Genomic DNA, 27801 nt, shown 5'->3' on the forward strand with positions numbered 1-27801 from the left:
TCCTGGTTGATTAAGGTCTTGTGGGAGGTGACATTTGGTTGAGTCCATGTGATGATTAATACTTCTTTGTGGGAGAGAGTGGTTCTGCTTGCCTTGAAATACGTGGTTGTCTGCCTTCTCTTCAAGAAGCCATTGCTGGACCCAATGGATCTGGACAATTTTTATCCAGTCCCCAACTTTCCTTTTTTAAAAAAGATTGTTGAGGTTAGCCTATAGCTCCAGAGGACTCTGAGGGAATAGATTATATGGATCTCTTTCCATCTGGATTCAGGCCTGGCCATAATACTGAGATGTACTTGTCAATGACCTTTGGTGGGCCTGGGATGGGAATAGTGCATCCATCCTGTGCTTCCTTGATCTCTCGATCATGGTATCTTTCTTAGCCAGCTCAGGGAATTGGGAGTGGGAGGAATGGTATTGCAGTGGTTCTTCTTTCTCCAGTTAGTCAGTCTTGGTAGGGTGCAAAAGATTGAGCCCAAGGCCCCTGATTCGTGGGGTGCCCCAAGGCTCTCCTCTCTTCCCTTCTTATTAAAGTCTACATGAAGTGACTATGTGAGGTCATCTGTCAATATGGGGTAAGTCATCTTCAGTATATTGATGATACCCACCTATACATCTCTACTCTGGGCTAAGTACAGGTAGTCCTCGCTTAACTACCACAATTGAAACTGGGATTTTGGTTGCTAAGCAAAGCGGTCATTAAGTGAATCTTACCCAATTTTACAACCCTTTTTGCGGTGGTCATTAAGTGAATCACCAGGGCCATTAAACGAACCATGTGGCCGTTAAGCAAATCACGCAATTCCCCGTTGATTTTGCTTGCCAGAAGCCAGCTGGGAAGGTTGAAAATGGCGATGACGTGACCACAGGATGCTGCGATGGTCATAAATGCGAACCGGTTGCCAAGCGCCCAAATTGTGATCACGCGACTGCAGGGATGCTGTAACAGTTGTAAGTGTGAGCACTGGTTGTAAGTCATTTTTTTCAACACCATTGTAATTCTGAACCGTCACTAAATGAATGGTCATTAAGTGAGGACTACCTGTAATGGTGTCTAGAGAGAGAAAATGCCCATAACTGGGAGTAAGGTCATTATTTGTCATTGTTTGGTGGTGTGAAGAAGAGGGGGGAAGCTCAGTCTGCAACAGGGGATCTTCATAGTTCATTTCTTTGGAGGAAGAAAGAAAGTTCCTGAACAGTTGCTATCTCTCAGTCATTCCTAGAAAGTTCATCATCTTATTGCTGTAATAAATACATTCAGCACTTTCTTCCCATGAAGGAAGAATCTGAGTGCAGGGATTCTGAGTCCGTAGGATTATGGTATAAGATGATCTTGCAGATGTGTGGAGGATGGTTCACCTTATGGTTAAAAAAATATGCCCATGTCTGCTTTAAAGGAGAATAAGCCCTTCCAGGCTATCTTGTTTATTGAGAAGTGAGAACATTTGCTCACTTTTGATAATTTCTGGCAATAATTTTGGAAACATAAAGCATTCAGTGTTTAACACGTGTGTTTTTCAATGGTTTTAGAATTTAAAGAGCACAACCTGTGCTAAACAGTTTAAATGACCGAGATTTCCTTGTTATAGTTGGTACTATTTGCATTTTAATCTCTATAAATAATAGGATATTCTGAAGCATCTATTTACCACTCTGTGTAACTGCATAATTGAGTAAAATAAAAATTGAAATGGGATAATGATTTAATGGAATCCTTGGCTTTTTGTAGGGCAATAACAAAGACAGTTGTTCCTTCAGAACTCAGATCAGAAATTGAAGAAAACCAGAAGGTAAGAGTATGCATGTAGGAATATATTGAGCTTCATCGCTAAGTGGGGATATGAAATTTGGTCTCCTAATCAGAGATTAAGCTCTACATAAGTAGTAATGTGTGTATATATACTACAGTATTTATTGCCAGAATCCTGCACTCCCTTTCTAACTAGGCAACTTTTTATACAGCTAGGTACTTTCAAACAAATAGTTCTTTTAAGAACAGACTGTACTAATAAAATGCTTACTACATTTTATATTTTTTGAAATTCTGCAAAGCTTGTGCAGACTTAAGAAAAGCAGAATAATTGCAGAGTATCTCTTTTCACACAAGAGTATTCCTCAATGATGTCAAATAGCTATTTAACTTCTTCTAACATTTATGGATGTGAATTTGTCATGTAAAATCTTTTCTTCCCAACATTATGGTATATAAATCTAAATGTTAAATAAAAATAAAATAAAAATAGCTGTTGAAAATGAAGCTTATAATCACAGAATCAGTTTGACTGATTTCCCGAGGAACATCAATTAAAAATATTTCAAACTTGTATATAGCTATGAACCCTTTTTTTTTGGAAATGGTAGTTTTCCCTGATAAGCTCTTGTGAGACTTTAGACAAATGGTATCTTAACTTGGTGACCAGTTTTCTTCAGGGTATGTTGAAATACATGCTGACTGAGTTTATGTGGGCCACAATATGGGGCTATGGTTACCTGAGGAGGAAAAATGTAGAAAAAGCTAATAAAATGAAAGCCATGGGGAAATTTTGTCTTGGATATGAACATTTACTTGTACTGCTGTAGCTAAAATCTACAGTATTCAGATGAATAGTATTGTTTGTGCTTTTGGATGTAAACAGAATTGATTTCTGCATTGTTGTTAGTTCTAAACGAGACAATCTGTGGCCCACTGGGTCATTGTTTCAGAGATATTTCCTTGCCAGATTCCTCAGTGCCTTCAACAATGGCAGGGTTTCTAATGTACTGCTTTCACTGGAAAAATTCTTAAAAATTCAGGGAGATATTCAAATATATATCTGCCTTGCAAATAGCCCATGTCATTCATATTGAACTGTACAGCAGCACAGTCAAACATCTGGAGTTGACCACAGGAAATGTTTTATGACATTTTTGTATTATGTTATATAATGTTTTATGGTAATTTTTATGTCATAAAATGTTTTATAATACTTGCCAAATTTCAATTCCACTGGAGTCCTGGGTCCCGGATTTTAGACACATTCTGTCTAACCTCATTTGAGGTTTCTTGGTTCAAAAATTGTTGGCCTGTGATGCACTATTTTGCCCAATTAAAGGTTACAAACAAACAGACATAAGAGTTTTAATAGTATATAGATGTTCAGAAACATTGAGCCAATATGCTCATAACTGGTTTGATCTGAATATTTCCTTGGAGATAACAGTTAGGAGTTACCCATGAGAAATCTATCCTTGTATCATACCAAAAGGAAAGCTAGAAGGCTTAGGCATTAAAAAAATCTATATTACAAATGGATTTTTTAAAATTAGGTCATTAGTATAATAAAACATTTGCCATAATACAGAAATTGACATTGTTCTTACATGTTTGCCTTTGAATAATTTCCCACTTGTGTGTCAAAATTTATGGCTCAATGTGAAATGTTCCAGGATTAATTCAATACAGATCTAATTGGCAGAATAAATATTGTGAACAACTTTTCATCTACATTTCTATAATCTGTCTCTTCGGACTAAAACCATCATTTGACTGATAACCACTGCCTAATATTTGTTTCATTTCTGTTGGGCATTTCTGTTGGGTCATAGTGGGAACATAGACTGTGAAAAATATTCAGGGAGAAAGATATAGTAAGCTATTTAATGAGCCCTCAAGAGTCCTATTCTAGAAAAAGAATTACCTCAGAGGAACTGGGTTGTCACAACACTAAGGAAAGGAATGATGGGATAAACTTAATATATCCAGATATCTGACCAAAATATGAAAAGTCATTTATGATTCAGTATATCCTCTTTGAGTTCCTTTAAATCAGCATTCAATCAACCTGGTACCATCCAGATAGACAGAAGAATTTCCAGCCAGGTGGCAAAAATACTGCTTAGAATTTGCTTCTTTTTCTTGAAGGTTGTGTGGCTGCAATGGAAGATGAAATTCTATGGTCAAATTCATTTTATCGGATTTAGTATTCATATGTTATTGCGCTGTGATGATTTAATTGACTAATTTTTATTTCATTCAGCCATTGTTGCAGATGTTTTCATCCATGAAAACTTTTACATTTTGTATAGGACACCTTGTCATCATGGATTAAGCTTTTCTTTTCCATCAATCATTTTGCAGTCGTTAAGGCCACTCAGTTCAACTATTATTAGCAATCATAGATCTTAAAGCTATTTGTTATTTCTTTTTTAAAACTATTCTGAATCGCTACTCTGGTTGTATTTATTTCAAATAAATGTACATATATATTTTTGTAACTCTATACTTAAAAGTTTAAATAAATGTTTTATTTATACACTAGTGAGAGGTGGATGATATGTAGCCTCCCCCAGTCTGGCATCTTGTAGTTATGCTGAGGATGCTACAGTACAGTACTAATAGTTTGGGAGAACACCAGGCTTGAAAATACTGAATTGCGTCTTCCTTCATCTTACCTTCATAGTAGAAACTGAAATCTTAATAGTAGCAGTAAAATACATAGCAAAGAGGGAGTAGTTACCATGTTCTTTACAAAATGTTAACCTCTCCATGCTGACATGAAAGTGAAATGGATCAGCTGCTCACTTAAAGTGAAATTCAACTTACGATGATTATGGCTCATTACAGACAGTAAGCCCATCTTTATTTTAAAATGTATTCTCCCATTGTTCTGTTTCTGTGGAAAACCAAACCACTTATTTCACTGTGTTATACTCATGATCATAGTTGATGTAGTATATTGTCATTTTTATTAAGTAGTAGGAAAGCAGGCAAAATGAATTAACAACTTTAAATGGGAAGGCTAGGCCAACCTAACCCAAATCCCTGAGTATGAATGAGAATTATGTTTAAATGCACATGTATAAACAATCTGACATCTTTATGTATGAACAATTTGAGAAAGCTTTTCACAAAAATGACTGATTTCAGTTCCTCAGAATGTATTAAAGGCTTTCTTACATTCTTTTTCCAGTATTTCAAAGGGACTTTAGGATTGCAGTTGGGAGATTCTGCCCTATTCATCAATGGACTGCATATAGATCTAGATACACAGGATATATTTAGGTATGAACTCTTCAGAATGTCCCTTCTTGCTTAGAATTCAGTATAGTAATTCTAAAAGACTAGAGTACATCAGTACCCATGTTTTAAAATTAGATGTGATCTGATTTGTGTTTTTTCTAGCTTGTTCGATGTCCTGAGGAATGAAGCTCGTGTTATGGAAGGCCTGCATAGTTTAGGGATTGTAGGGCTTTCCATGCACAATGTGTTGAAGTTGAACATCCAGCCGTCAGACTCTGACTATGCTGTAGATATCAGAAGTAGTGCAATTTCAGTAAGTATGTGCTCTAACTGTCTAAGTTATGGTGATATGATTTCCATCACCAGCACACAATTCTGTCTGAATTGATTCTGTAAGTGGCCTCTCATTATAGAATGTGTGTAAAAGCATTGCTCCATTGATATTGCTAGGGGAACTAGAACAGATCTTTGCACGGAGTTTGTACTTTAGCAAAGGAGCCCCAAGGGTGGGCAACCTTTTCAGCAAAGAGTTTGCTCTGTGGAATATTAAGACAGAAATAGTGGAAAAATAATTCTGTACTGCAACTTACAATTTAACATATACAATGGTATATATTCACACCCATCATTTTCATTTAATATCTACTGTATCTCATTGTTTCACTTAAGTAGAATCTCTAAATGTAATGTTTGGGTAAGTGGCAAGATTTAGCTCACCTAACTTAATGTCTTCCAGTTGTATTGACCTATAATGACCATGCTGATGGGGAATATGGAGTTGTGCTCAATGGATCTGCTTAGGAAAGTGTAATCTTAGTCATCCGAGCAAAAGGCTTATTTCTCTTGTTGGGAATTTGTTGTTTTTTTAGTGGATCAATAATCTTGAAGTTGACAGCAGATACAATTCCTGGCCTTCCAGTGTCCAGGAACTACTTCGTCCTACTTTCCCTGGTGTGATCCGACAAATAAGAAAAAACTTCCATAATTTTGTGAGTAATATTAGTTTAATCTACTCTAAATACCCAAGATAGGGTGGGTTTACATTTGCTTGTCTTTTGCCTTCTAATTGTGCATTTGGACTATTACATTTTTATTCTGGGTGTTTATTGGTTTCTTGAGGCTGATTATAATTTTAAAATATGACATTCTTTCATGAATCACTGTGGCAAATTTGAGAGAACAATTCAGCCAATATTGAAATGTGAAGTCAGATAAAACAAACCTATGTATTTGTTTATTTGCATATTTTAAATATGCAGCTGAAAGGAGAAGAGTTGGAAGCTTTTGCTTCTGCATTTAGTTAATTATAGCTTTTTCGCCCAAACTAGGAATTAAAGCTAATAAACTAGCTTCAGAAACTGCAATGTTATGTTAGCTTGTCTTAAAAAATACTATCCAGAGTTGTTTGTTCTATGGGTCAGGCAAATCCTTGCCTACAAGGAGCAATATGACTTTGTAAGTCCTTCTTAGGTGGAGAGAGAAGAGTTTGTGAACTTGGAAAGAGATTGTGGTTGTTCATGCCATGGATTTACATGTTGCTTAATTTGATCCTTGGACCTGCATGCTAAAGGCCTAACTTAGACAATTGAAGCCCTCATTTAGAAAGCTTGCAGTGCTTTTGGAATTTGGCTGGACTTGGACACAATTCAGTATTGGGCAAACCTGTTTTAAATGTTGATATATTTTGGTTTGCTTGCTTTTGCTAGACCTAACTGTACATTTTAGTTTTTTGGAAATATTAAATGAAATTCAGATTCCTAATTTTGTTACGCTTTCAGGTGCTTCTCCTAAATCCATCGCATGAGAGTTCAGCAGAATTGCTAGGTGTGGCTGAAATGTTCCTGTCTAACCATATACCACTGAGGTAAAATTGTGGCTTTTTCTATTCAGAACTTTTACGTTTATTTTTGAAGCTGAGTAATATTCTCATCTATTCACCTTTTTGATCCTGAGAAAAGAAAACATTTCATCATGCTGAAACTCTCATTAGTATTCATGCAGTCCTCCCACCTCCTTTTCCCAGCCATCTGAGAAAAGAGAAATAAATAAAGCCCTGTTGAGTCTGATGACAAATGTGAATTATATATACATTCTGATACTAATTTTAGAACTGATGTACATGTTCCTGACTGTATATTCAGTACTATAAGGCAGACTTGGTTGCTGATTCCTTCAATAAGAGTTAAAATTAACCTTAAACCACTTCCCCATGCTTCATCCTTGCTGTGTGTTACTTTTCTTACTGCACTGGGACATGATTTGGTCTGTCTACAGAGTTATCTATCATATTTAATGTCAACTAGATTTTATTCCAGACTCAGGATTTAAATGTTAATGTGATGTAAATTCCAAATTCTTGCTAGGTTTAACTTTCATAGCACTAAACATATTTAATAACAGCAGAGGCAAAGTGGTTTGTCTGTTTGGGTTGGTAGAAGAATTTATGCTTGCAGTTTTTCATATCGGGAAAATTACAAGGGGGAAAATACAATCTCATAGTTCACTGCCATTCTCTTTGTCACAGTTGAGGAATGGGCAGAATCTGCATGATCCTCAAATAAGGACATTACCATCGAGTCATGTACCTGATCCCAGAATTTTCCACTAATAGTGCTGATGCTTTCAATACTTGATTATGATTTAATCTTCTTTTTTAAATAGGATTGGTCTGGTCTTTGTGGTTGATAATTCTGAAGATGTTGATGGGTTACAGGATGCTGGAGTTGCTCTCCTTCGGGCATATAATTACGTGGCACAGGAAGTAGATACTAATTATGCATTCCAGACAGTTATATCTGTGAGTAATCCTTCCCATATGAATGCAAATATATTTGAAGTATCTTGAAAAAGCCACAACTTTGGTTGTGGTAGTGAGAAGAGATACCCAAGTTACCTCTTTGGTATTATTGGGTTAAATATTATGGAAAAGTTAATGGGCCTACTGTCAATTTACTCCTATTTGCTCCTGAAAGGACTTCCTTCTGAAAAGGCACAATAAGATTATTTTTCTTGCCACATCACCTTTCTCCTATTTCTTTGTTTTTCAAGGTAAACTAGAGTGCTGTGATTGTTTAAAACAGATGAACTAGAGAGAAAAAGCGATCAAATACTGACCAATGCATCTTCAGTTCTCCTCCTCATTCTGTAATTACACTGATACCAGTAAAGGGCAATATATAACCTTCAAGGAATTTGTTAAAATTTCTCTGTCTCTTTCAGTTTCCACCCTGTTTCCTCTCTCCTTCATTGCCATTATATCTATCCTATGAGAAGCTAGCTATCCCTTAGAGAAGAATGATATGCATTAAAGAGAAGGGAGTATTTCCATCTCTCCTATCTTTAATGGTGTAGATTTTCACAAATGATTGTCTTCTAGAAGCTCATTAAAAGTTATCATAAGCTGTTTATTATTCCTTCATGAGGTCATCCTAGACACTTCAGGGGAAATACGGAAGTTGGAAAAAATGCTTCATCAGTAAGAACTTGGAAGAATTGTAACAAGAACAGTGTTTAATGTATTTAATATATTTATGTGTGTTATTAATATTACTAATTTGATGGTTACACAAGCTTGCTGGGAATCGGATGATAAAGGTTTTGTGTTCCTATACAAAATGCTGAACATGTGTATAAAGTAAAAAGAGTACTTCTTTAAATCTCTTGGTTAGATTTATATTGTTGGGGGGGTAAATAAAAAATTAAGCCCTAGACATCAAGCAGGTGTTCCAGGAGAGAGATTACAGTAATCTCCTGAAGGTTCTCCCTTTTCCTTTATAGATATATAACAAAGTAAATGCAGGAGAAAAATTGAAGGTGGAACATGTGGTTAGTGTTCTTGAAAAGCAGTATCCCTATGTAGAAGTAAACAGCATCTTAGGAATTGATTCTGCCTATGATCAAAATAGGAAGGTAAGGGATTCATATTATTGTTATTGTATACTTTTTAACATAAATACATAAAATACTTACTTGCATACTTTAGATATCTATGAAAAGGAATTACTTTTGTATGCGTGGGGTAGCATCAAAAATGAAAGTTAGTACAAAAGCTTTTTGTGCTGGAAATAAATTACATATACTTAGAGAAGATTATGTTTTCATTTAATGATTATATATCAAAATGCAGAGGGAATAAGAAATAAGCAATGCAACAATTTTCTTTCAATACTGAATCTAGAATATCATTGTGATGAGTAAATACTATGCATGGTGCTTAAGATCAGTGTTCCCCAAATGTATGCCCTCCAGATATGCTGGGATTATCCATGATGGTTGGGAATAGTAAAAATAGTAGTCCTATCACACCTGGAGGGCATTAGGTTGGGCAAGGCTGGACTTTGAACTTTAGGGAAATTATATATTATTTATATAGCTATAGAGGAGTGCTTTTCAAACTTGCCAACTTTAAGATGTGTGGACTTCAACTCCCAGAATTCTCCAACCAGCATTGAAAAACACTACTATAGATCATATCTCAGCACAAAATTCTTTTATTAAATATGTCTTAAATATATAAAGAGCTACTAATTCTGTTGGCTACCTGCTGTCTACATAAAGGAATATTGTCTCCAGATGTTTACATTTAAACTAGATTGAATGAATAAAGAATGCATAAAGAATGTGTAAATTACTGTAAGTATACTGTGCTATGTTGGTACATCAATAGAGTATATGGTAATAGAGTCGGAAAAAAATAGGGAAGACATTGTATTTTCTCTGTCTTCTGTGTATTTCAGGAAGGTTATAATTACTATGAGCAGACAGGTGTTGGTCCTCTACCCATTGTGCTTTTTAATGGAATGCCGCTTCAGAAAGAACAACTAGATCCAGATGAACTAGAAACAGTAATCATGCATAAGATCTTGGAAACCACTAGCTATTTCCAAAGAGCTGTGTACTTGGTAAGTTAGGTTTCTGATTATCAGGAGTTTCAAGAAATTCATCTAACATTTTTGTGTTACAACTTGTTTTGTGTTTCTTAAAGAGCTTTAGATCTAGATTTGTTAAACGATCTTTGCTGTACTGCCAAATATTTTTAAATGGAGCATGTATGTTATATAGTATGTTAAAAGCAGTTAATATGGCATTGCGATATACTGTTACAGAAATGAATCAAAATTTTAGTAGATGTACAGAAGTAACATAGTAGCATCTTTACAATAGTGGAATAGAACATGTACTGATTTTTTTATTTTAAAAAAAACTTGATTTCTTTGGATTATTCTTGATTTTCCAGCTACTTCCATCATTTTGATTTTGATCTGTGTTTCAGGGAGAATTGTCCAATGATCAGGATGTGGTTGAATATATCATGAGCCAACCCAATGTTGTTCCAAGAATCAACTCTCGGATATTGATGTCTGACAGAGAATATCTAGATTTAACTGCAAATAGTAAGGCCAATACAAAGCATTTCTAATAGACAATTTAGACCTGGTTTGGAACAGAACAAAAAGTCATTGTTTGGTACAGCACAATCCTGCTTTCCCTCCTCCTCCGTTCTAGTTTTATCATGGCGAGGTAATTGAAAGCATAACCTTCCATTGTAAACCAATTGCAATTGCTCCTTTATTCTGAAAAACAAGAAACTGGTTAGCTTACACTATAGAATGTTTAGAAAACCCAGGTTTTCTAAACATTTTTAAATAGAAACCATGGTTTGCTGTTTAAACTAATTATAGCTTGTCATGGATCAAATGAAATAACAAACAGAAGCTATTTTAAAATGAAAGCAATATTTCCAAATATTTCTTTTAGTCATACTAGTTGAAGGGAAGAAGATCTGCATAAGTTCAAAGGAACCTAATATTTAGCAATAGTTTAACATGGCCTCTGAACCCATGTTAACTGTAGCCTTTTCCCGGTTATGTATATTCATCCTTCGTTTTCCTCTTAAATATGGCTTAGTTAATCCTGTCAAGAACTTTGTCTTTTTTTTTCCTTGTTTCCAATTTTTTTCCAATTACTTTGTCCAAGTTTCATGATCCTGACCAAGATGTTACTGTGACTCCATCTCTTGCACCTCCTTGCCGTATTATAAATGGATGAATGGATAGATTGAAAGCATGTAGAGAGTACCTGGAACAGGAAAAGAAAATATAGTGGAAGTATGTGGTGTGCGTTTGTTTGTCTGCCATGATGCAGTGTTATGCACGCATACACAGTCTTTTGCCAATCAAGGAATGTATTATTAAAATAATTATTTTCAAGAGTCAGGAGATTTCTTCTTTTTTTAACTAATTTTTTATTAAAGAAGTTTTCAACAGAATAAAAACAATACAAATTTTGAACTCAAGAGAAAAAGAATAGAGAAAAGTAGTAAGAAAGTAAAAAAGAAAGAAAGAAAAAGAAAGAAAAAGAAAAAGTAATAAAGAAATGGCTTCTGATTTTCTTGACAGCAGTTATAAGTACATTTATATTTTAACCCTCTCTCACTAAAGTTACATCGTAATTTCCTTCTTTCTATAATCTATTCTTTCTAATAATCAAATTCATAAATCAGCGGTTCATTTTTTTCTTTTTACAGCAAATAGTCCATAAGGGGTTTCCAGTCACTAATGAATGTAGTCGCTGATCTTTCTTTGAAGTAAACAAGTTAATTTTGCCAACCCTGCTAGTTCTGTCATCTTCACCAATCATTCCTCCTTTGAGGGTATTTCAGAGTCTTTCCATTTTTGCACATATAATAGTCTTGCAGTGGTGATCCCATATAAAAATAATCTTTAATGGCTCTTTTCTAATTGTCTGTCCATTAGTCCCAGTAAAAAAATTCCGGTTTCAGTTGAATATTAGTTTTTTAATTTTTTTTATATCGCTGTATGTATTTGAACCCAAAATTTTCTGGCTTTTTTTATAAGTCTACCAGGCATGATAAAAATGACCCTTTATGTTGTCCCCATTTCCAACATAAATTTGAAGTAACTTTATATATTCTAGATAATTTTTCTGGAGTCATATACCAATGGTACATCATATTATAAAAATTCTCTTTTAAGTTTTACTTTAGTGTGAATTTCAATCCTTTCAACTGCATTTTTTCCCACTGTTCCAACAATACGTTATGACCAAAGTTCCTAGCCCATTTTATTGTACACTATGTCACTTGCTCTTCTTCTGTTTCAAATTTCAGCAGAAGTTTATGCATTTTAGCAATTACGTGTTCATCATTTGTACATAATTTAACTTCAGATTCTGTCTTTTGCTGCACAGTTCCAAATGTCCTATTGTCTGCTCTAAATCTTTCTCTTAAAAGCATCTACGAAAACCACTGAAAACTAAATCTCTCTGCAGCCAGATGCTTTCTTGATTTCATGTTATATTTTCCATGCTCTTGTTCTGACATCTCTCAATTGGTTAATCATTTCTCTATACCTGCTGTTTCTTTTCTATAAAACACTTCTTGTGCTGAGAGCCATAAAGGCATTTTCAGGCATAGTCTGAGTTTATAACTATTTTATATTCTCAATATGGCACTTCTAATATAGTGATTTTTAAAATCTACATTAGCCTTAACTTTATAGTACCATAGAAAACCATGCCATCCAAACCTCAGATCATACTCTTCTAGTTCTAAAATTCTTTAATTTTTCAGCAACACTCACTCTTCTATCCAAACCAAACAGCAGGCTACAAAATACAATTTCAAATCAGGCCATCCCAATCTTCCTCATTCCTTTGCATCTTGGAGGACTTTGGATTTAAACCTTGACTTTTTCCCTTGCCATATAAACCTAGATATATCTCTTTGCCACTGCTTAAATGGTGCATCGGTTGTCAAAATAGGTATTGTTTGAAACAAAAACATTCTAGGCAATACATTCATTTTTATCATAGAGATTCTCACCCACAGTGACAATTATAGTTTCTCCCAGCTTAGCATATCCTTCTTAATTTCATTCAATATCTTAACATAATTGTTCTGAAATAACATATAATTCATATTAGTCATAGTAATACTGAAGTATTTCCCTTTTTTCAATCTTAAAACCAGTTCTTTTCTATCAGTTTCATTTGATTTTCCATTTTCATATTCTTTGTTAACATCTTCATCTTTGAGTTATTAATTTTAAAGCCAGCTAATGCCTGCAAGTCCTTTAATTTTTTCATTAATATTTCTATACCTTCCAAAGGATCTTCCAGGATTATCATCAAATCATCAGCAAATGCCTGCAATTTATATGTTTTCCTTTTAATCCTCACTCCAGCAATTCTCTCACCTTATGCCTCTATTCAATACTTCGAAAGCTAAAATGAATAACAATGGTGACAGGGGGCATCCTTGTCTTGTCCCTTTCTCTATCTCACAAGATTTTGTTCATTCTCCATTTAGTTTATATTATGCCTTTTATGATGTATAATCGATTTTACTCATTTAATAAAATTCTCACCAAAGTCCATATCTTCTAAAATTTTAAACAAGAAAGTCCACTTCAAATTGCCAAAGGCCTTTTCTGCATCTAGAAAGATCAATGCAGCTTGTATTTCATTACTTTGTTCTAAGTATTCCAGAAGGTCCAATATGTTTCTGATATTATCTCTCAAATGTCTTTTGGGTAAAAACCGACATTATTCTTCATGAATAAAGTCCTGTAAAATCATTTTCATCCTCTCAGCTAAAATAATCATAAATAACTTATAGTCATTATTCAGTAATGATATAGGGTGGTAATTTTTTTGGTGAGGTCAAGTCTTGACGTTCTTTAGATATTATTGCTAGGAGGTGAGATTTCTCAGGTGTTTATAGGTTTTTTGTTTGTCTTCCAGAGTAGGTTGAGCATTTATGACAGCTGTCATAAATTTTGTGTCAGTTTTTCTGTGTGTAGTAATTTTAGTGGATTCTATAGGCCATAAAAATGGGATTTGGACCTACTTCCACTGGGTTGTGTAGGTGACATGAGGTTGATTTTTTTCCTGTGCTTGTGTCAAAATCCCAGAACCCATTTCTTGGCCTTCTGCAACCTGATGCCTTTCAAGTCTGGTGGCACTTCAATCCCAGAATTCTACAATCTGCAGGGCACCAAGTTGCACAATATTAGTGTATGCAATTCTTCATCCTTTTCTGAGAGCTGTGAGGAAACTATTTTCTGTAGTTGAAATAATTCTGACCATTGCATTTGTTTTTTTAATTATCTGCCTTTCTGCCTTTTACTTTGAAATTTTAAAGACTTTTAGTTCATTTTGAAAATGGAAAAAGCATGTAAACTGTTACTAGTATTTGAAAAAATGTAGAGGCAGGATATAAATGCAATTTGCAAATGTTGGGATCCAAGTGGCGTTATCCATTATTATCAATTATTCATCAAGATATTTCTGCCCTCTATTTTCTTTTAATTTCTTCTCAAATTACCAAACCTGCTTTTGAAGGTTGTGGGATATTTCAGTGCTGATATGAAGGGACTTTTATGTAGGAAAGAAAATAAATTAAGCCCCCATATGTGCATCAAAGCATTTTTAGGCATATATGAAGGAACTCTTTGCATCCCAAACATATCCGAGGGGGTGTATTTGCACAGAATGCATACTGTACAAATATAATTTTAATTTTGTCAGATCTATAAAAAAATAAAATCTTAAACATTAAAATGTTGGTATGAGCGTGTTTGTGTCTCATCTATTCTACTTGCTCATGTTAAGTTAGATATTTCTCTTCCTGAGAGTTATCATAGTTGTACTGCTTCTTTTCTTGTAGATAATTTCTATGTGGATGATTATGCTAGATTTACTACCATGGATTCTAAGGACAAGACAGCTGCTGTAGCCAACAGCATGACTTACTTGACCAAAAAAGGTACAGTTGTGAGTTCTTTCTTTGTGTACTGCATCTGATGAAGGCAAATGCTTGTTATACTATATTATGCATGGTTCCCTTGGGTTGAAAAGAATAGTGAAGCTTTAAGAAAGGTTCTCTAGTATCTCTTTTTATGCTAATTTAAAACACATTTTCCCTTCCATTCTTAGTACATAACCAACTTCATTTACATTTTGTAGTTTGTGGGGCAAATTATAAAAAGACAGCCTGTGTTAGTCTGTTTATAAATAATATAATTTCTGAATGATTTCCATTTGAATAACCCCAAAAACACTCCAAATAATTTAGAAAAAGATCTTGCAGGGAGAAATGCTTTTCCTCAGTCCTTTTGTCTGCTATACTATACTATTTTTTATTTGCAATGCATAATTCTCTGCCACCTCTTTCCTGCCCTGCTATAATGCATTTGTTTCTATAAATCCAGCTGTGGTCAACTGCCAAACTTGTTTATGAAGAAGTGTTGAATTTTACCTGTATAACCTGTGTTGGCTGTAGTCATAGTAATCTGCAGCTGAGAAATGAGGAATGCTGGGGAATGCACATACAGTAGTTCTGTGCTGGATAGTTGCCTTGGTTTTGAGCAGTTCTTTAGAAAGAAACCCAAACTTCTTAAATTGACTCTGTTCACATTCTGCAGTAAGCCATTGTATGTTTTAAGCATGGCTTGCTGATTAAGCTACAGTGGCTGAGTTCACAGATTGTGCTAGGCCAAAATGTACTTTGGATTTGTTATGTTGTATGAATTCAGTCATTTAATTGTAAACAATGGTTATATTGTAAATATTATGTTAAAAAACCAGTGTGGGTAATTCAACCAGTCATAGCTTAGCATGATACTGTATATATAAATTCTACCAGTATTTTAACAGTGTATTATAATTATGGTACATACTCCCTAGAGAGGCTGATAGGCCACCTCTGTGCATAATGGAAACTCTCTGATTGCTAATATATTATCTTTCATTTCCTTTTTGGATTTAATAATGGAATATTTGATATTTTGCATTGATATTTGTATCTGAGATACTTCCGATCTAATTCTGTTTCTTATGTCACCTTAAACATTTGAGGAGAGGTGGTGAAATTCTATATTCCAATTAAATCAACATGCACATCCAGATTTTTAACTAGCAACTGTATTAGAAACATTTCATCCAATGTCTAGGAGTCAACATTTTAAATGTATCAGTATCCTCAACTTTCTGTTTTGTTATTCTGTGGATGAGTTTTAGTAATGGAAACTTGAGAATACAGATGAGAACCCTGGAGCTGTTACTCCAAAATTTTGCCTTACTTCTGTGGTAGAAACTGGCTTGAGGCCAATAACCTAATTGTCCATTTTATTTATGGAAGGGGTAGTTTCTAGTTTAATTAAGGGATGCAGAGTTAAGCCACCTCTTTAGACATGCTGGGATTGTATGTTTGGAGAGGTAGTAGCTAGTCTCATCCAATAGTACATGAAATTGACTGGCTGGCTTCAGATTAGGTTTCACTGCAGAAGCTGTTTTGGTCACATTGGTGGATGATTCTTGCTAAGAGATTGGAGTAATGCATCCCCGTGTATTCTTTTGTTCCCCTCAAAGAACTTAAATATCAAATATGGCAATGGCAGGCTAGCTATGAGGCCTCTGAAAACCACCAGTATGGTGGGTTGCAGATCCCATGCTAGATAGCTGATTAGCAGATTGCAGAGAATCATTGTATACTTGAAGCACAAGTGAAGCAAGAGGCTTCTCTTAGCATTAGGGATAAACATTCTTGTATAACACTTATCTCTGGCAAGGGAAATGCAACAATTTTGCTTGCTGTCTTTGGGAGAAAAAGGCAATTCATGGGTATCCTCTTTCTTCCTACTGAGGGAGAAGAAAAAAAAGTATAATAAAAGGAGTTCCAAAGTACAGCTGCAAAGAACAAGCCTTAGAAGTCAGGTGGTGCTGGTAGGCAGGTGTATGTGGAAATCCAGGTAACAAGTCCCTGGCAGATAACTGCAGAGAAGGAAACATTGAAGAGTCACTTGCTGAGATGGGCGGCTATAGAAATTGAATAAATAAATAAATAAAACAAGTAAACACGGAAAGTCCAACTCATTTAAATCAGATGTGATACAAGCTTGAGATATAGAAGACTGCCCCCCCCCCCATTGCTGGAAACAAAGTCAGTCTTAGCTGATTCCCATTTGAGCAGTTGGTTATAAGGGTACTACTTGACCTACAATGGCTCTTGGATACTTAATGAGGTCTATTCTGTAAACTAATTTTATGTTTTTCCACTCTTTTCTGTTTTACTTCTGTCAGGAATGTCCTCCAAGGAAATTTATGGTAATAAACTTGAATGTTTCTTTTTTTCTCTTTATATTACTAACTTTAATCTTTTAAGGAATGTGGATGTCTTAATGGCCTTAGAATTTGTAGGGAATGAGAAATCACTGCATGTTTTTTTAAATCTTTGAATACAAATCTGAATCTATGGTATTCATATAAACATTAATGTATCTCTTGATTTTCTTGCAGGTTCTCTATATTTCTTTTTGAAAAATATAATTCTTAAATTAGTAGTGTAATAGTAACTTCATTAAAAGAGCAGTTATGCACATGCTTATTTTGCGTTCTTTGCAAAATAGGCTTGATTTAAAATAAGTAATATTCTTCATAAATATCAGTATCCCAGTGATTTTGATATTGTCTTTACATTGCTTTCTACACACTGCATATGCACAACGTGTACATTATGACTGAATCATGTTGTTCAATTTTCCTCCTTTTATCATCTTCTTACACAGATGATACTTTTGTTAGGCCAGTGACGTTTTGGATTGTTGGAGATTTTGACAAACCATCTGGAAGACAACTGTTATACGATGCTATCAAACACCAAGTATGCAGCTAGCAATCTTCATTGAAGAATTGGGGGTGGGGGAGGTCTGAGTTTTACTATTTGTTTGATTTTTGTAGACAAGAAAAACTGTTGGGCTTTTATGTTTTCAAAAGGGGACTATCCAGTTGTGCTTTCATATCAGAAATCTTTGCAACCTGGGATCTCTGAAACAGGTGGAGACACTATATTTTAAGACCATCTTTTTAATGCTATTACAAAATCAGGCTAAGGTTTTTTTTAAACATGTTTCCCTCTCCTCCATTTGCTTAAAATTTATTCTGAAAAAATAATTTTGATACACTTAATAATAAAGTAGTGAATACATTTTCATGTGTTTTAGTTGATCCTGATAAATGTATTGTGGTTAGATCATCACTCCCAAACATCCCATTTTAACCTAACTAGAAGTTTTTCAATGTTATTCTGACCTTCCTAGAAGTGTTCTGGTACTGATATGACCTCACAGGAATATATCTACACTGAAATGGACCAGACTGACTTCCAGACGGAGGTTGGAGCAGTCTGTTTCAATTCAGGACATTTCTGGCAAGATTGAAATTTATAACCTATTTACAGTCAAAGACAAGGTAACAGATTTCAAAAAATAAGGCAATACAGAGAAATAAAATAAGATACAAAGAGACATAAAAACAATAAAGGGAAATGTCTAAAGAGTTAAAAACAGATTGAGCTTAACCACGGTGCGGGGAAAATATATAGGACATTTAATATGTAGTAGCTAAGAGCTCTAAATTGTTAACCTCCTGATAGCAGTAATAAATGCAGAGAACTGGGCTACCTTCCTAAATACTTTAGCAGACACAATATCCAGAAGAAGGCAGGTTTCTCTCAGACTGGTGAGAACAGTTGAACAATAAGGGTGTTATTAAATCTTCATGCCAAGTGATGTAAAAAGGGCAGTACAATGCCACCTGAGGAATGGACTCAATAACTCCCATTTGGTAGCAGCATAATTGATGTTATATTAAGTTATTGTTCTGTTTCCTCTCTGTTAGCATAGAAGATAGAGAGGTAAATCTTGCCAGGAAGAAAGCTCTTAGATGTGACACCCTCAGGATATTCATTAAATAGTAAGCTGAGATAAATGGCCTTTAACTTAAGTCACCCTGATAATTGGGCATAGTGCTCTAGTTGCTGTGAAGTAGTTATAAAAAATGTGCTACCATTTCTGTATTGGCTCCCTTAGGTCCTAATGGAATTAGATAATGAACTGAGAGACCACATTGTCTAAGATCTAGCTTCATGCCATTTTTCCAGACTGGATGAGTCACCCAAGAGGAGCAAAGAGGCCAAGGATGCCTCATATAAAAGCGAGTCCTCATTCCAATCATAACAAGGAATAGGAAACATTTCAAGGCACTTTGAGAATAAATCTTTAAAAAAGCAATTGGACAACTTCACTAGGTCTTAGATTATAATACATAAGCAAATCTAGGAATCATACAGCAAAAAGCTAATCATTTTGGATCTAAATATTTTAATGGTGATAGGCAGATATTTATCACCTCTGCTACTTGCAAAGCAAAAAATTGTGAGGTAATAATTTTATTAAAAATTATAACAGTAAAAAAACTAATACAAACTAAAAAATAGAAAAGAAAAAAGTATAGAAGGTGCATAAAAAAACAAAAAAGGAAGAAAGAGAAAGGAAGGAAGGAAAGAATATAGTAAAGAAAAAGAAAAGAAATATATAAAGAAGCGACTTCCCACCTTCATTACAACAAGTATAAACAATTTTAGTAACTTATCACCTCCTCTTAAAATACAACAAATGATCTCTTCTTCTCATATCCCATCTCTTATCTATAAACAAATCCATAAATGATCGTCATTTCAGTCCTGGTGTCGGCAAAAATCCATTAAGGGTTACCGGAAATAACAACGTATCTATTTTAACCTTGATCAAATAAACCAACTTTACATTCCTTCCTTTTACTTCTAACAATCTTAATCTTTAGTCCTTTCAAATATTGTCATAGAACATTTCTTTCCATTTTTTCTTTGTCCCTTCTCACAAGATTCTTCAAACTTTTAACAAGCCTGTTTTGTAAATCCAATATAGGAAAATTATCCAGGTCACTTGCTTGCTTATTGTTTGTATATCCCTTTTAATTATTAAGGCATCAGCCAGTTTCTTTTGTATGTCCAATATAACATCTTTTTCCATGTCATTCTTGTAGCCTGTCATTTGTAAATTCACTTTCAGCTCAGTCTCGAGCTTGTCAGGTAAAACTCATACTTCCTCCATAACACCTTTTAGACACAGTCTCTCCATAGGGGCAGATGTCTCTGTTGACACTGTTAAAATTAACTTCTGAGTCCATTGTTCAAAAATATTCTTCAATTTGTCCAATGTTAGAATATTTTGCTTCATTCTGTAATTATAAATTGAATTTGGGTGTTCTTCTCCTTTAGTTGTAATCTTTAATTCCATCTAGTTCCCACTAGTGTCCAATTTTTAAAATCTTATTATGTTTTTTTAAAAATAATTCAAAACAAAACCATTTTCTCACAGGAAAGATTCTTTATAATTAATTCCAAAATCTTATTTCAAGTTTATCTGGTGCCTTGGTCTGTTTGTAACTTTCTAAAATCAAAGTTTTAATCAGCCTTTCGCTGTTTATTCCGATTTTTTTAAAGTTCTTAAACTTGTAGTTAAAACTTTCTTTTGCTAAGGGTTGAAGGAAACTCACCTGGTGCTGTCAATCCTGTTGATCCAAAGGTTCCTAATAGCTGAAAAGCAGTTAACAAGCAATATCCAAAAGTGATTAGAGAAGCAAGTATGCAAACCCAGTGTCCTTTCAAAGGCGCTGGCTGCAGTTTGAGCAAGATGGCTATTTCCTCATCTCCCAGAGCTTAAACCTGCTGGAGATCGCTGTCTTTCAGTCTTCTCAGGAGGAGCAGCTGTCTGGAGCACTTGTGAGCAATCTCAAGTCCTCTCCTTGTCTAGAAAGCAGTTATCAAAGAGCTGGTCTACTCACCAGTCCCTCATTTCACTCTGGTTGTCGGCTTTGCTTTTTGAAGCTGTATTCAGTCTGCCATTTCTTCCTCTGGAAGTGCTGGTTTGTTGATCAATTTAATAGGCACCTAATTTTTGCCCTAAATTCAGGAATGACACAATATATGTTTACATATTTAAGAATAATAGGTAGCCTTTACTGTCATGGCTGAAGCTTTTAGCAAATGTCCACAGCAGCACTGTTTCTGGGTATGTGTATATACAGTATAAGGCATGCTGATTATATCTCTGTAAAAGAAAATGCTGAATTGCTGGTTGTAACAGCACTTTTTTTGTGGCACTTCAGTACTGTGTAAAATAACCCTTTTAATCTGCATTTCATTCCGTTCTGTAGAAGTCCAGTAACTATATCCGGATTGGTGTGATTAACAATCCCAGTGAAGACCCAGGAACTGAAAACACAATCATTGCCAGGGCCATATGGGCAGCCTTGCAGACACAGACATCAAACAATGCCAAAAACTTTATCACAAAATTAGTTAAAGAGGAGAATGCAAAGACGTTGGAGGCTGGAACAGATATCACAGAATTTGCTGTTGGAGTAAGTGTTGAAGGTGGTTTTTTTTTATTGTGAGGTAGACAAGCAAAGTAGGAATAACAGCGAAACATAGCTACATTCTTTCTAAACTCCAGCTTCCTTCTGAAGTAACCAGGCAGCATAAGATACATCACATTGTCTTTTAATGAGATATTTCCCCTCATTTTAGGGTATGGATATCAATACATTTAAAGCGGCCCTTGAAGCTCCTGAAGTGGATTTTATTCTTTCACATGCTGTGTACTGCAGGGATGTTCTTAAACTGAAGAAAGGACAGAGAGCAGTGGTTAGCAATGGAAGGGTGAGCAAATTATATTTATAAGAGAAGAAATGTTTTATTTGCAGGTGTCTTTGGTCTTAAATGTGGTCCTTTTTTTTTTTTTTGCAAGAAAGTACTAATGGTTGGATTCATTTTAATGTAATTGAACCCCTGACCATATTTTTTATTTGAAGTCCTTCTGTGGGAACCCTAAAAAGATTAAATGGGCTTCTGAATTATATTATTAGATATATCGTTTGATGCAGTGTACATTCATAGCTTTTCAACTACTTGAATCGTTTATCTCGGAGCTTGGAATTCTGCTGGCCTGTTATTGGTTTGTTTGTTTGATTTTTACCCCACTATAATCTAACAGTCCCTTGGTAACTTACAAATACAATAAACCAAACATACAGAAATATAAGAAAAGAACTAAAAACCATGAAACATACAAAACTTTACAAAGAGGTGTCACAACCCAAGAGTTCAGTCTTCAACATCTTTCAGAAGGTGGCCAAGGCTGGAATAGCTCTAACCCCATGCTCTTCCAAAGGTCCAGCACCACCACCAAAAAACACCTCCGACCTCCCAGAATTGGGGAACGATCAGCTGCTTCTCCCAGCATGAGTGTAATAGTCGGGCCAACTTTTATAGCAGATGCAGTCCTGTAATCTGTGATAATATGTTCCAACTCCAGCTTTGTTGGTGATTATTCAGGATGGCTTTACAATAGCTTTTATGTTCTGTAAGTGAAAAATGTCCCTGCAGTCTTCCTGTCCTCCATAGTTAGTTGCTCCAAACAGCTCCTTTGTGATATTAAAATCTGCACAAGAAAAACTTAATAGGCTGCTATAAAGCTGAAGGCATCTCTCTCCCTCTCTATACCTTCAGTTCTGAAATACTTTTCCAGAGAGGCAAACCTGGCCCTCCCTCAGTTGTTTTCTATTCCAGACAAAGACATCTTATTCTCCCAGGCATTCTACTTTCTCTTTTTGTGCTGCAGAGTACCTATGTCACTATTCTATTTTATGTATTAACAGCTATTTAAATTTACTGTTTCAATAGCTTATTATTTTAAGCTATTGTAGGATTCATTTATTCTGCTATTCTCAACTTCAATTTTTAAATGCTGTTTAATTTTGTGTATCCAAAATATATCTTAATATATAGCAGTGAAATGTTTCTGTGTTTTGTACCAATAATGATGTGCAGTAAGCAATCAAGGTAGAAATGTTTGCTTTACATAAATAGATAACTTTTGTGAAAGACTATCAAGTGTAGTGGTTGCCCTAGCCCCAAATACTCAGACTCACAAGAGGCTGCTAAATGAAATCTGATTTATTTAGAGTACTAAAGGCAGATACAGAGAAAGCTGAGAATGAGCAAAAGCGCGCCAAATACAAACTTAAACCCTTGGTGCAAACGTATCCCGCCTCCCTCGTAACAGTCCCGCCCGACACAGGTGCTAGCAATCGTCAGAGTTGCTAGCCTGGGAAAGTAACCTTGAGCGCAGTAGATAATACAAATACATTCCAAAGCAAAGCCAAAAGATAACCGTTCCCATCCTCCCGAGAAAGATGAAACACGCATCCAATTAATGACATGCGAAACGTTACGATGCATCAAAGACATTGAAACGGCGAACATGACATACCGCCCCCCTAAAAATACACTTAGGGACCCGGTTTTGTGGGATAAGCAGAGTGGAAGCGGGCTACCAAAACAGGAGAAGCCACATCTGGTGCAGCGACCCACTCAGGATGAGGGAAATGTTTCCAACGAACTAAGTATTGCAAAGAATTGCGAAGGCGTCTAGAGTCTAGAATTTCTTTAACTTCGAAGTGTTGCTGACCATCAATCATGATGGGGGTGGGAGGTGGAGGTTGACGATGCCATCGGTCAGAAGGAATAGTCGGTTTGAGTAAGCTGCAATGAAAAACAGGGTGTAAGCGTTTAAGGTTATGAGGCAAGTCAAGTTTAAAAGTCACAGGGTTAATCTGAGCGACAATCGGGAAAGGACCCACAAACTTAGGCGCAAGTTTCTTTGAAGGTTGGGATGACTTGATAAACTTTGTGGAAAGGTACACAGAGTCCCCCACTTGGAATGCCGGTTGGGGGGCCCGCTTCCGATCAGCATATAGTTTATAATCTGCTTGTGCATCTGCCAATGCCTTTTGAATCATTGGCCAGGAGTCAGCCAGTTGTGTTGTCCAATCATCTGGAGTGACTGCACCAGCCGGAGGTTGTGGTAGATCAGAGATAGGTACAAAGTCTTTACCCAGGGCTACCCGAAAGGGGGTTTGGCCAGTGCTTTGATGCACTGCATTGTTGTAAGCCACTTCAGCAAATGGTAGAAGGTCGACCCAATTGTCCTGCTGGTAATTCACAAAAGCTCGAAGGTATTGTTCTAGAGTCGAGTTAAGCGCCTCAGTGGCCCCATCCGTCTGAGGATGCCAAGCCGTGGATAGGGCTTGTTTCGTGCCCAACAGCTTGAGAAACGCCCGCCAAAATTGCGAGGTAAATTGTGTACCTCTGTCCGAAATTAAGCGGGAGGGACATCCGTGTAACCTGTACACGTGTACAAGGAATAGGCGAGCCAATTGACGGGCCGACGGAATGGACACGCAAGGGATGAAGTGAGCCTGTTTGGAGAAATAGTCTTTGACCACCCAAATGACCGTTTTGCGTTGGCTGGGCGGGAGCTCGACAATAAAGTCCATGGAGATTTCCTCCCAAGGGGAAGAAGGGGCTGCCACCGGTTGCAGCAGTCCTTGGGGCTTGCCCACCTTGCGCTTGGACATTGCACAAACAGTGCAGGAGGCAATGTAGTCTTTGACATCTTTACGTAATGTGGGCCACCAGAATTGCCTCCGAACGAGGTGCAAGGTTTTTACAAACCCGAAGTGACCTGCAAGTTTGTCATCGTGTGAACGGAGTAAGACATCTTTTCTGAGGCTTTCAGGGACGTAGAGGCGGTCGGATTTCCAAGCAAAGCCTCTGTCAAAAGTAACATTGTCTTTATTTGCAAGCAACCAAGTATCCGTTTTCAGCTCTTTTAGAAACTTTTGTTGCAACTGGGAGGGAATTGACAGAGGACTTGGCTGAACAGCGCTTGTAGTGGGCGGCTGCTGCGCGCGCGTCTGGCTTCGCGTCACAGCCTGCATGCCCAATTGGGGCGCCGTCCATAGGGTGCTTACCACATCTGGCGCTGCCCCAGAGTCCTGAGGTTGCCTTGACAAGGCATCAGCCAAGAAGTTCTTTTTCCCTGGAATAAATTTAAACTGAAAATTGAATCGGTTGAAAAATTGAGCCCAACGAACTTGTTTAGGGCTCAGTTTTCGAGGGGTACTAAGAGCCTCCAAGTTTTTATGGTCAGTCCATACTTCAAAGGGATGATTTGCCCCTTCTAACAGATGCCTCCAAGCTTCTAATGCAGCTTTTACTGCAAATGCCTCCTTCTCCCAAACATGCCAACGCCTTTCAGTCTCCGAGAATTTGCGGGATAAGTAGGCACAGGGCTTGAGGCATCCTGCCTCATCCTTCTGCATCAACAATGCCCCAATAGAATAATCGGAAGCATCTGCCTGTACAACAAACGGCTTGGAGGGATCAGGATGCTGTAAAATTGGCTCTTTGACAAAAGCTGCTTTCAGGCGCTCAAACGCCGTTTGACAAGCAGGCGTCCACCTCAACAGCGCTCCGGGATTCTTGACTCTCCTAGTATCTCCCACCCCTTTGGTTCGCAGCAGTTCAGTTAGGGGCAAGGCAATCTCAGCGAATCCCCTTATGAACAATCTGTAATAGTTGCTGAACCCCAAGAAACTTTGAAGTTGCCTGCGGGTGCGGGGACTCTCCCAGTCCATGATAGCCTGCACCTTGGCAGGATCCATTTCTATGCCTTTATCAGAAATTCTATACCCTAAGTAGTCAATTTGGGTCTGATGAAAGGCACATTTCGACAGCTTAGCATACAATTCAGCCGATCTGAGTTTACACAATACCTGCTTTACCAGAGCTACATGCTCTTTCATGGTTTCAGTATAAATCAATACATCATCCAAATACACAAGTACACCTTTGAACAGATGTTCATGCAAAACCTCATTGATTAATTGCATAAATACCCCAGGGGCCCCAGCCAACCCAAACGGCAACACCTTATACTGGAAAGCTCCCAACGGGCAATTGAATGCGGTTTTCCACTCATCCCCCTCCTTGATCCGTACACGATAGTAGGCTTCTCTTAAATCCAGTTTAGAGAAGATCTTGCCCTTGGCCAGATGTGACAACATGTCCTTTATCAATGGCAAGGGATATTTGTTGGAAATTGAGACGGCATTTAATCCGCGGAAATCCGTACAAAGTCTCAATGTCCCGTCCTTTTTTGGGCGAAAAAGAACCGGCGCCCCCACGGGTGAATTTGCCGGCTCAATAAATCCGCGCGCCAGGTTTTTGTCCACAAATTCCCTCAACAGAGTTAGTTCCTTCTGAGTCATGGAATAAATTTTTGGTTTAGGCAATTGGGTGTTGGGCAACAGTTCTATGGCACAGTCCGTCTTTCGATGGGGGGGCAACTGATCGGCTTCCTTTTCACCGAATACATCAGCAAACATCCAGTACTCGGCCGGCAAGCCTTCCAGAGGAGAGGCCGGGTAAGGCGGAGTCGCAGCTGCCGCAACCCCCACCATCTCCTCTGGGGCACCCTTCCCCTCGGCCGCTTGATAAAACCCATCCCTAAACGTGATAGTTCGGTAGACCCAGTTTATGTGGGGGTTTTGCTGCACCAACCAGGGTACCCCCAACACCACCAATGGCCCCCCAACCGGAGCCACCACAAAAGACAGCTTTTCCTGGTGACTGCCCAGTTGCAAGGCTACACGCCCTGTAAAATGGGTGACCGGTTGGCCCCCTGCCACGGACCCATCCAGCTGAGTAAAAGCGATGGGTCGCTGTAAAGGGAACGTGGGGAGCTCCAAAGCCGCCACCACGTCGGGGTGCATAAGACAGCGGGAACACCCCGAATCAATCATGGCCCATACTTCCACAGTCTTGGATTGGGAGCCCAATTTCAATTTCACCATGAGTATGCGGTAAGTGCCACTCACCGATGGAGGCTCGCGCCCATCCTCTACCACCTGCCCAGCGGCGCCCTTTAGAGCAGGTGGCTGGCGTTTCCCGCCGGCTGCGGGATTTCGGTCTCCCCCTCAATTTCGAAGAACATCACATCGTCTCCCTCGGTTTCAGCCACCGCAGCTTTTTGCTTCCTCGGCAATGCAGGGGACTTTGCTGGCGGTTTTCCGGGCCGTTCCTCCACCTTTGCCTTCGGGCATGCTGCCACTCTATGCCCCTCCTTACCACATCTCAGGCACAAGCCTTTTGCGTACCGCTTCTCCCGCTCCTCGTCCCAGGGTCGTTGTCCCGGTTTCCCCCCGGTGGTCGATGGGCGGCTGGGCTTCACCTCCCGCCCCGACTTGGCGGTCCTCCGCTGGGCAAAGATCTCCTGTGCATGTTCAGCCCTCCCCGCCAGCAGGATCCACTCATACAGCGTGTATGGGTCGTCCCTCCCCAGGGACCAGCGCAGCACCTCTGTATTCAAGCCATCCTTGAAGAGCTCGATAATGGTGGCTTGGGACCAGTCATCCACCTTCCCAGCGAGCGCTTTAAACTCCAAAGCATAATCGGCCACTGATCTGAACCCCTGCTTGAGTTCCTTCAGGGCTCGCTTTGCTCTCTCCTTTGCTAAGGGGTCCTCGAAGTGTTGCTTCAACGCCCAGAGGAACTCCTCGAGACTGTCCAGTTCGGGCGCCTCCGACTGGCACATCTGGACATACCAGTCTGCCGCCCTCCCCTTCAGTTTGGTGGCAATGGTGATGATCCTTGCCTTTTCCGATTGGAAAAACGCCCCCCATTCTTCCATATAGGCTTTCGCGTTCGTCAGGAAGAACGAGAGTTTGGTCGGGTCCCCATCAAACTTGACAGGGAAGTCTCGCATGCCGCCTCCCGCCGCGCTGCGCCCCACCACCGGTGCTGCCGCGGCTTGTGTTCCCCTAGCTTGGGGCGGCACGGGGCCCCGGGGCGATCGCCCTGGCGATGCTGCGATTTCCATCCGGACCGACTGGTCCCCTTCGCGCCTCCGCACCACCCGTCGCCGTTCCGGGGACAGCCCCTGGGAAGAGGGGGTTGAATGCCTTTGGCTTGATTCTTCCCGGACCTCTCGCAACGAGGTCACATCCAAGCTCAGCTGTTTCAATATAGCCTCCAACGAATCCATTTTGGACTCCAA

General features: G+C 37.9%; 1 protein-coding gene across 2 annotated transcripts in view; it reads left to right on the forward strand.

The window, feature by feature from the left end:
- UGGT1 (UDP-glucose glycoprotein glucosyltransferase 1) overlaps positions 1-27801 on the forward strand; it is a 58729-nt gene that overhangs the window by 10421 nt on the left and 20507 nt on the right. The window contains exons 11-24 of one of the 2 annotated variants that reach the window (XM_063306945.1): positions 1730-1790; positions 4950-5041; positions 5162-5312; positions 5869-5988; positions 6778-6863; positions 7661-7796; positions 8777-8908; positions 9736-9900; positions 10272-10392; positions 14688-14786; positions 17102-17125; positions 17587-17681; positions 21056-21262; positions 21429-21560. In XM_063306945.1, coding sequence (XP_063163015.1) covers positions 1730-1790; positions 4950-5041; positions 5162-5312; positions 5869-5988; positions 6778-6863; positions 7661-7796; positions 8777-8908; positions 9736-9900; positions 10272-10392; positions 14688-14786; positions 17102-17125; positions 17587-17681; positions 21056-21262; positions 21429-21560 — 1621 coding nt within the window. The remainder of the gene's footprint in view (positions 1-1729; positions 1791-4949; positions 5042-5161; positions 5313-5868; positions 5989-6777; positions 6864-7660; positions 7797-8776; positions 8909-9735; positions 9901-10271; positions 10393-14687; positions 14787-17101; positions 17126-17586; positions 17682-21055; positions 21263-21428; positions 21561-27801) is intronic. The other variant, XM_063306946.1, reaches the window with a different exon arrangement.

Source organism: Candoia aspera, chromosome 6 (assembly GCF_035149785.1).
Source record: "Candoia aspera isolate rCanAsp1 chromosome 6, rCanAsp1.hap2, whole genome shotgun sequence".
NCBI lineage: Eukaryota > Metazoa > Chordata > Lepidosauria > Squamata > Boidae > Candoia > Candoia aspera.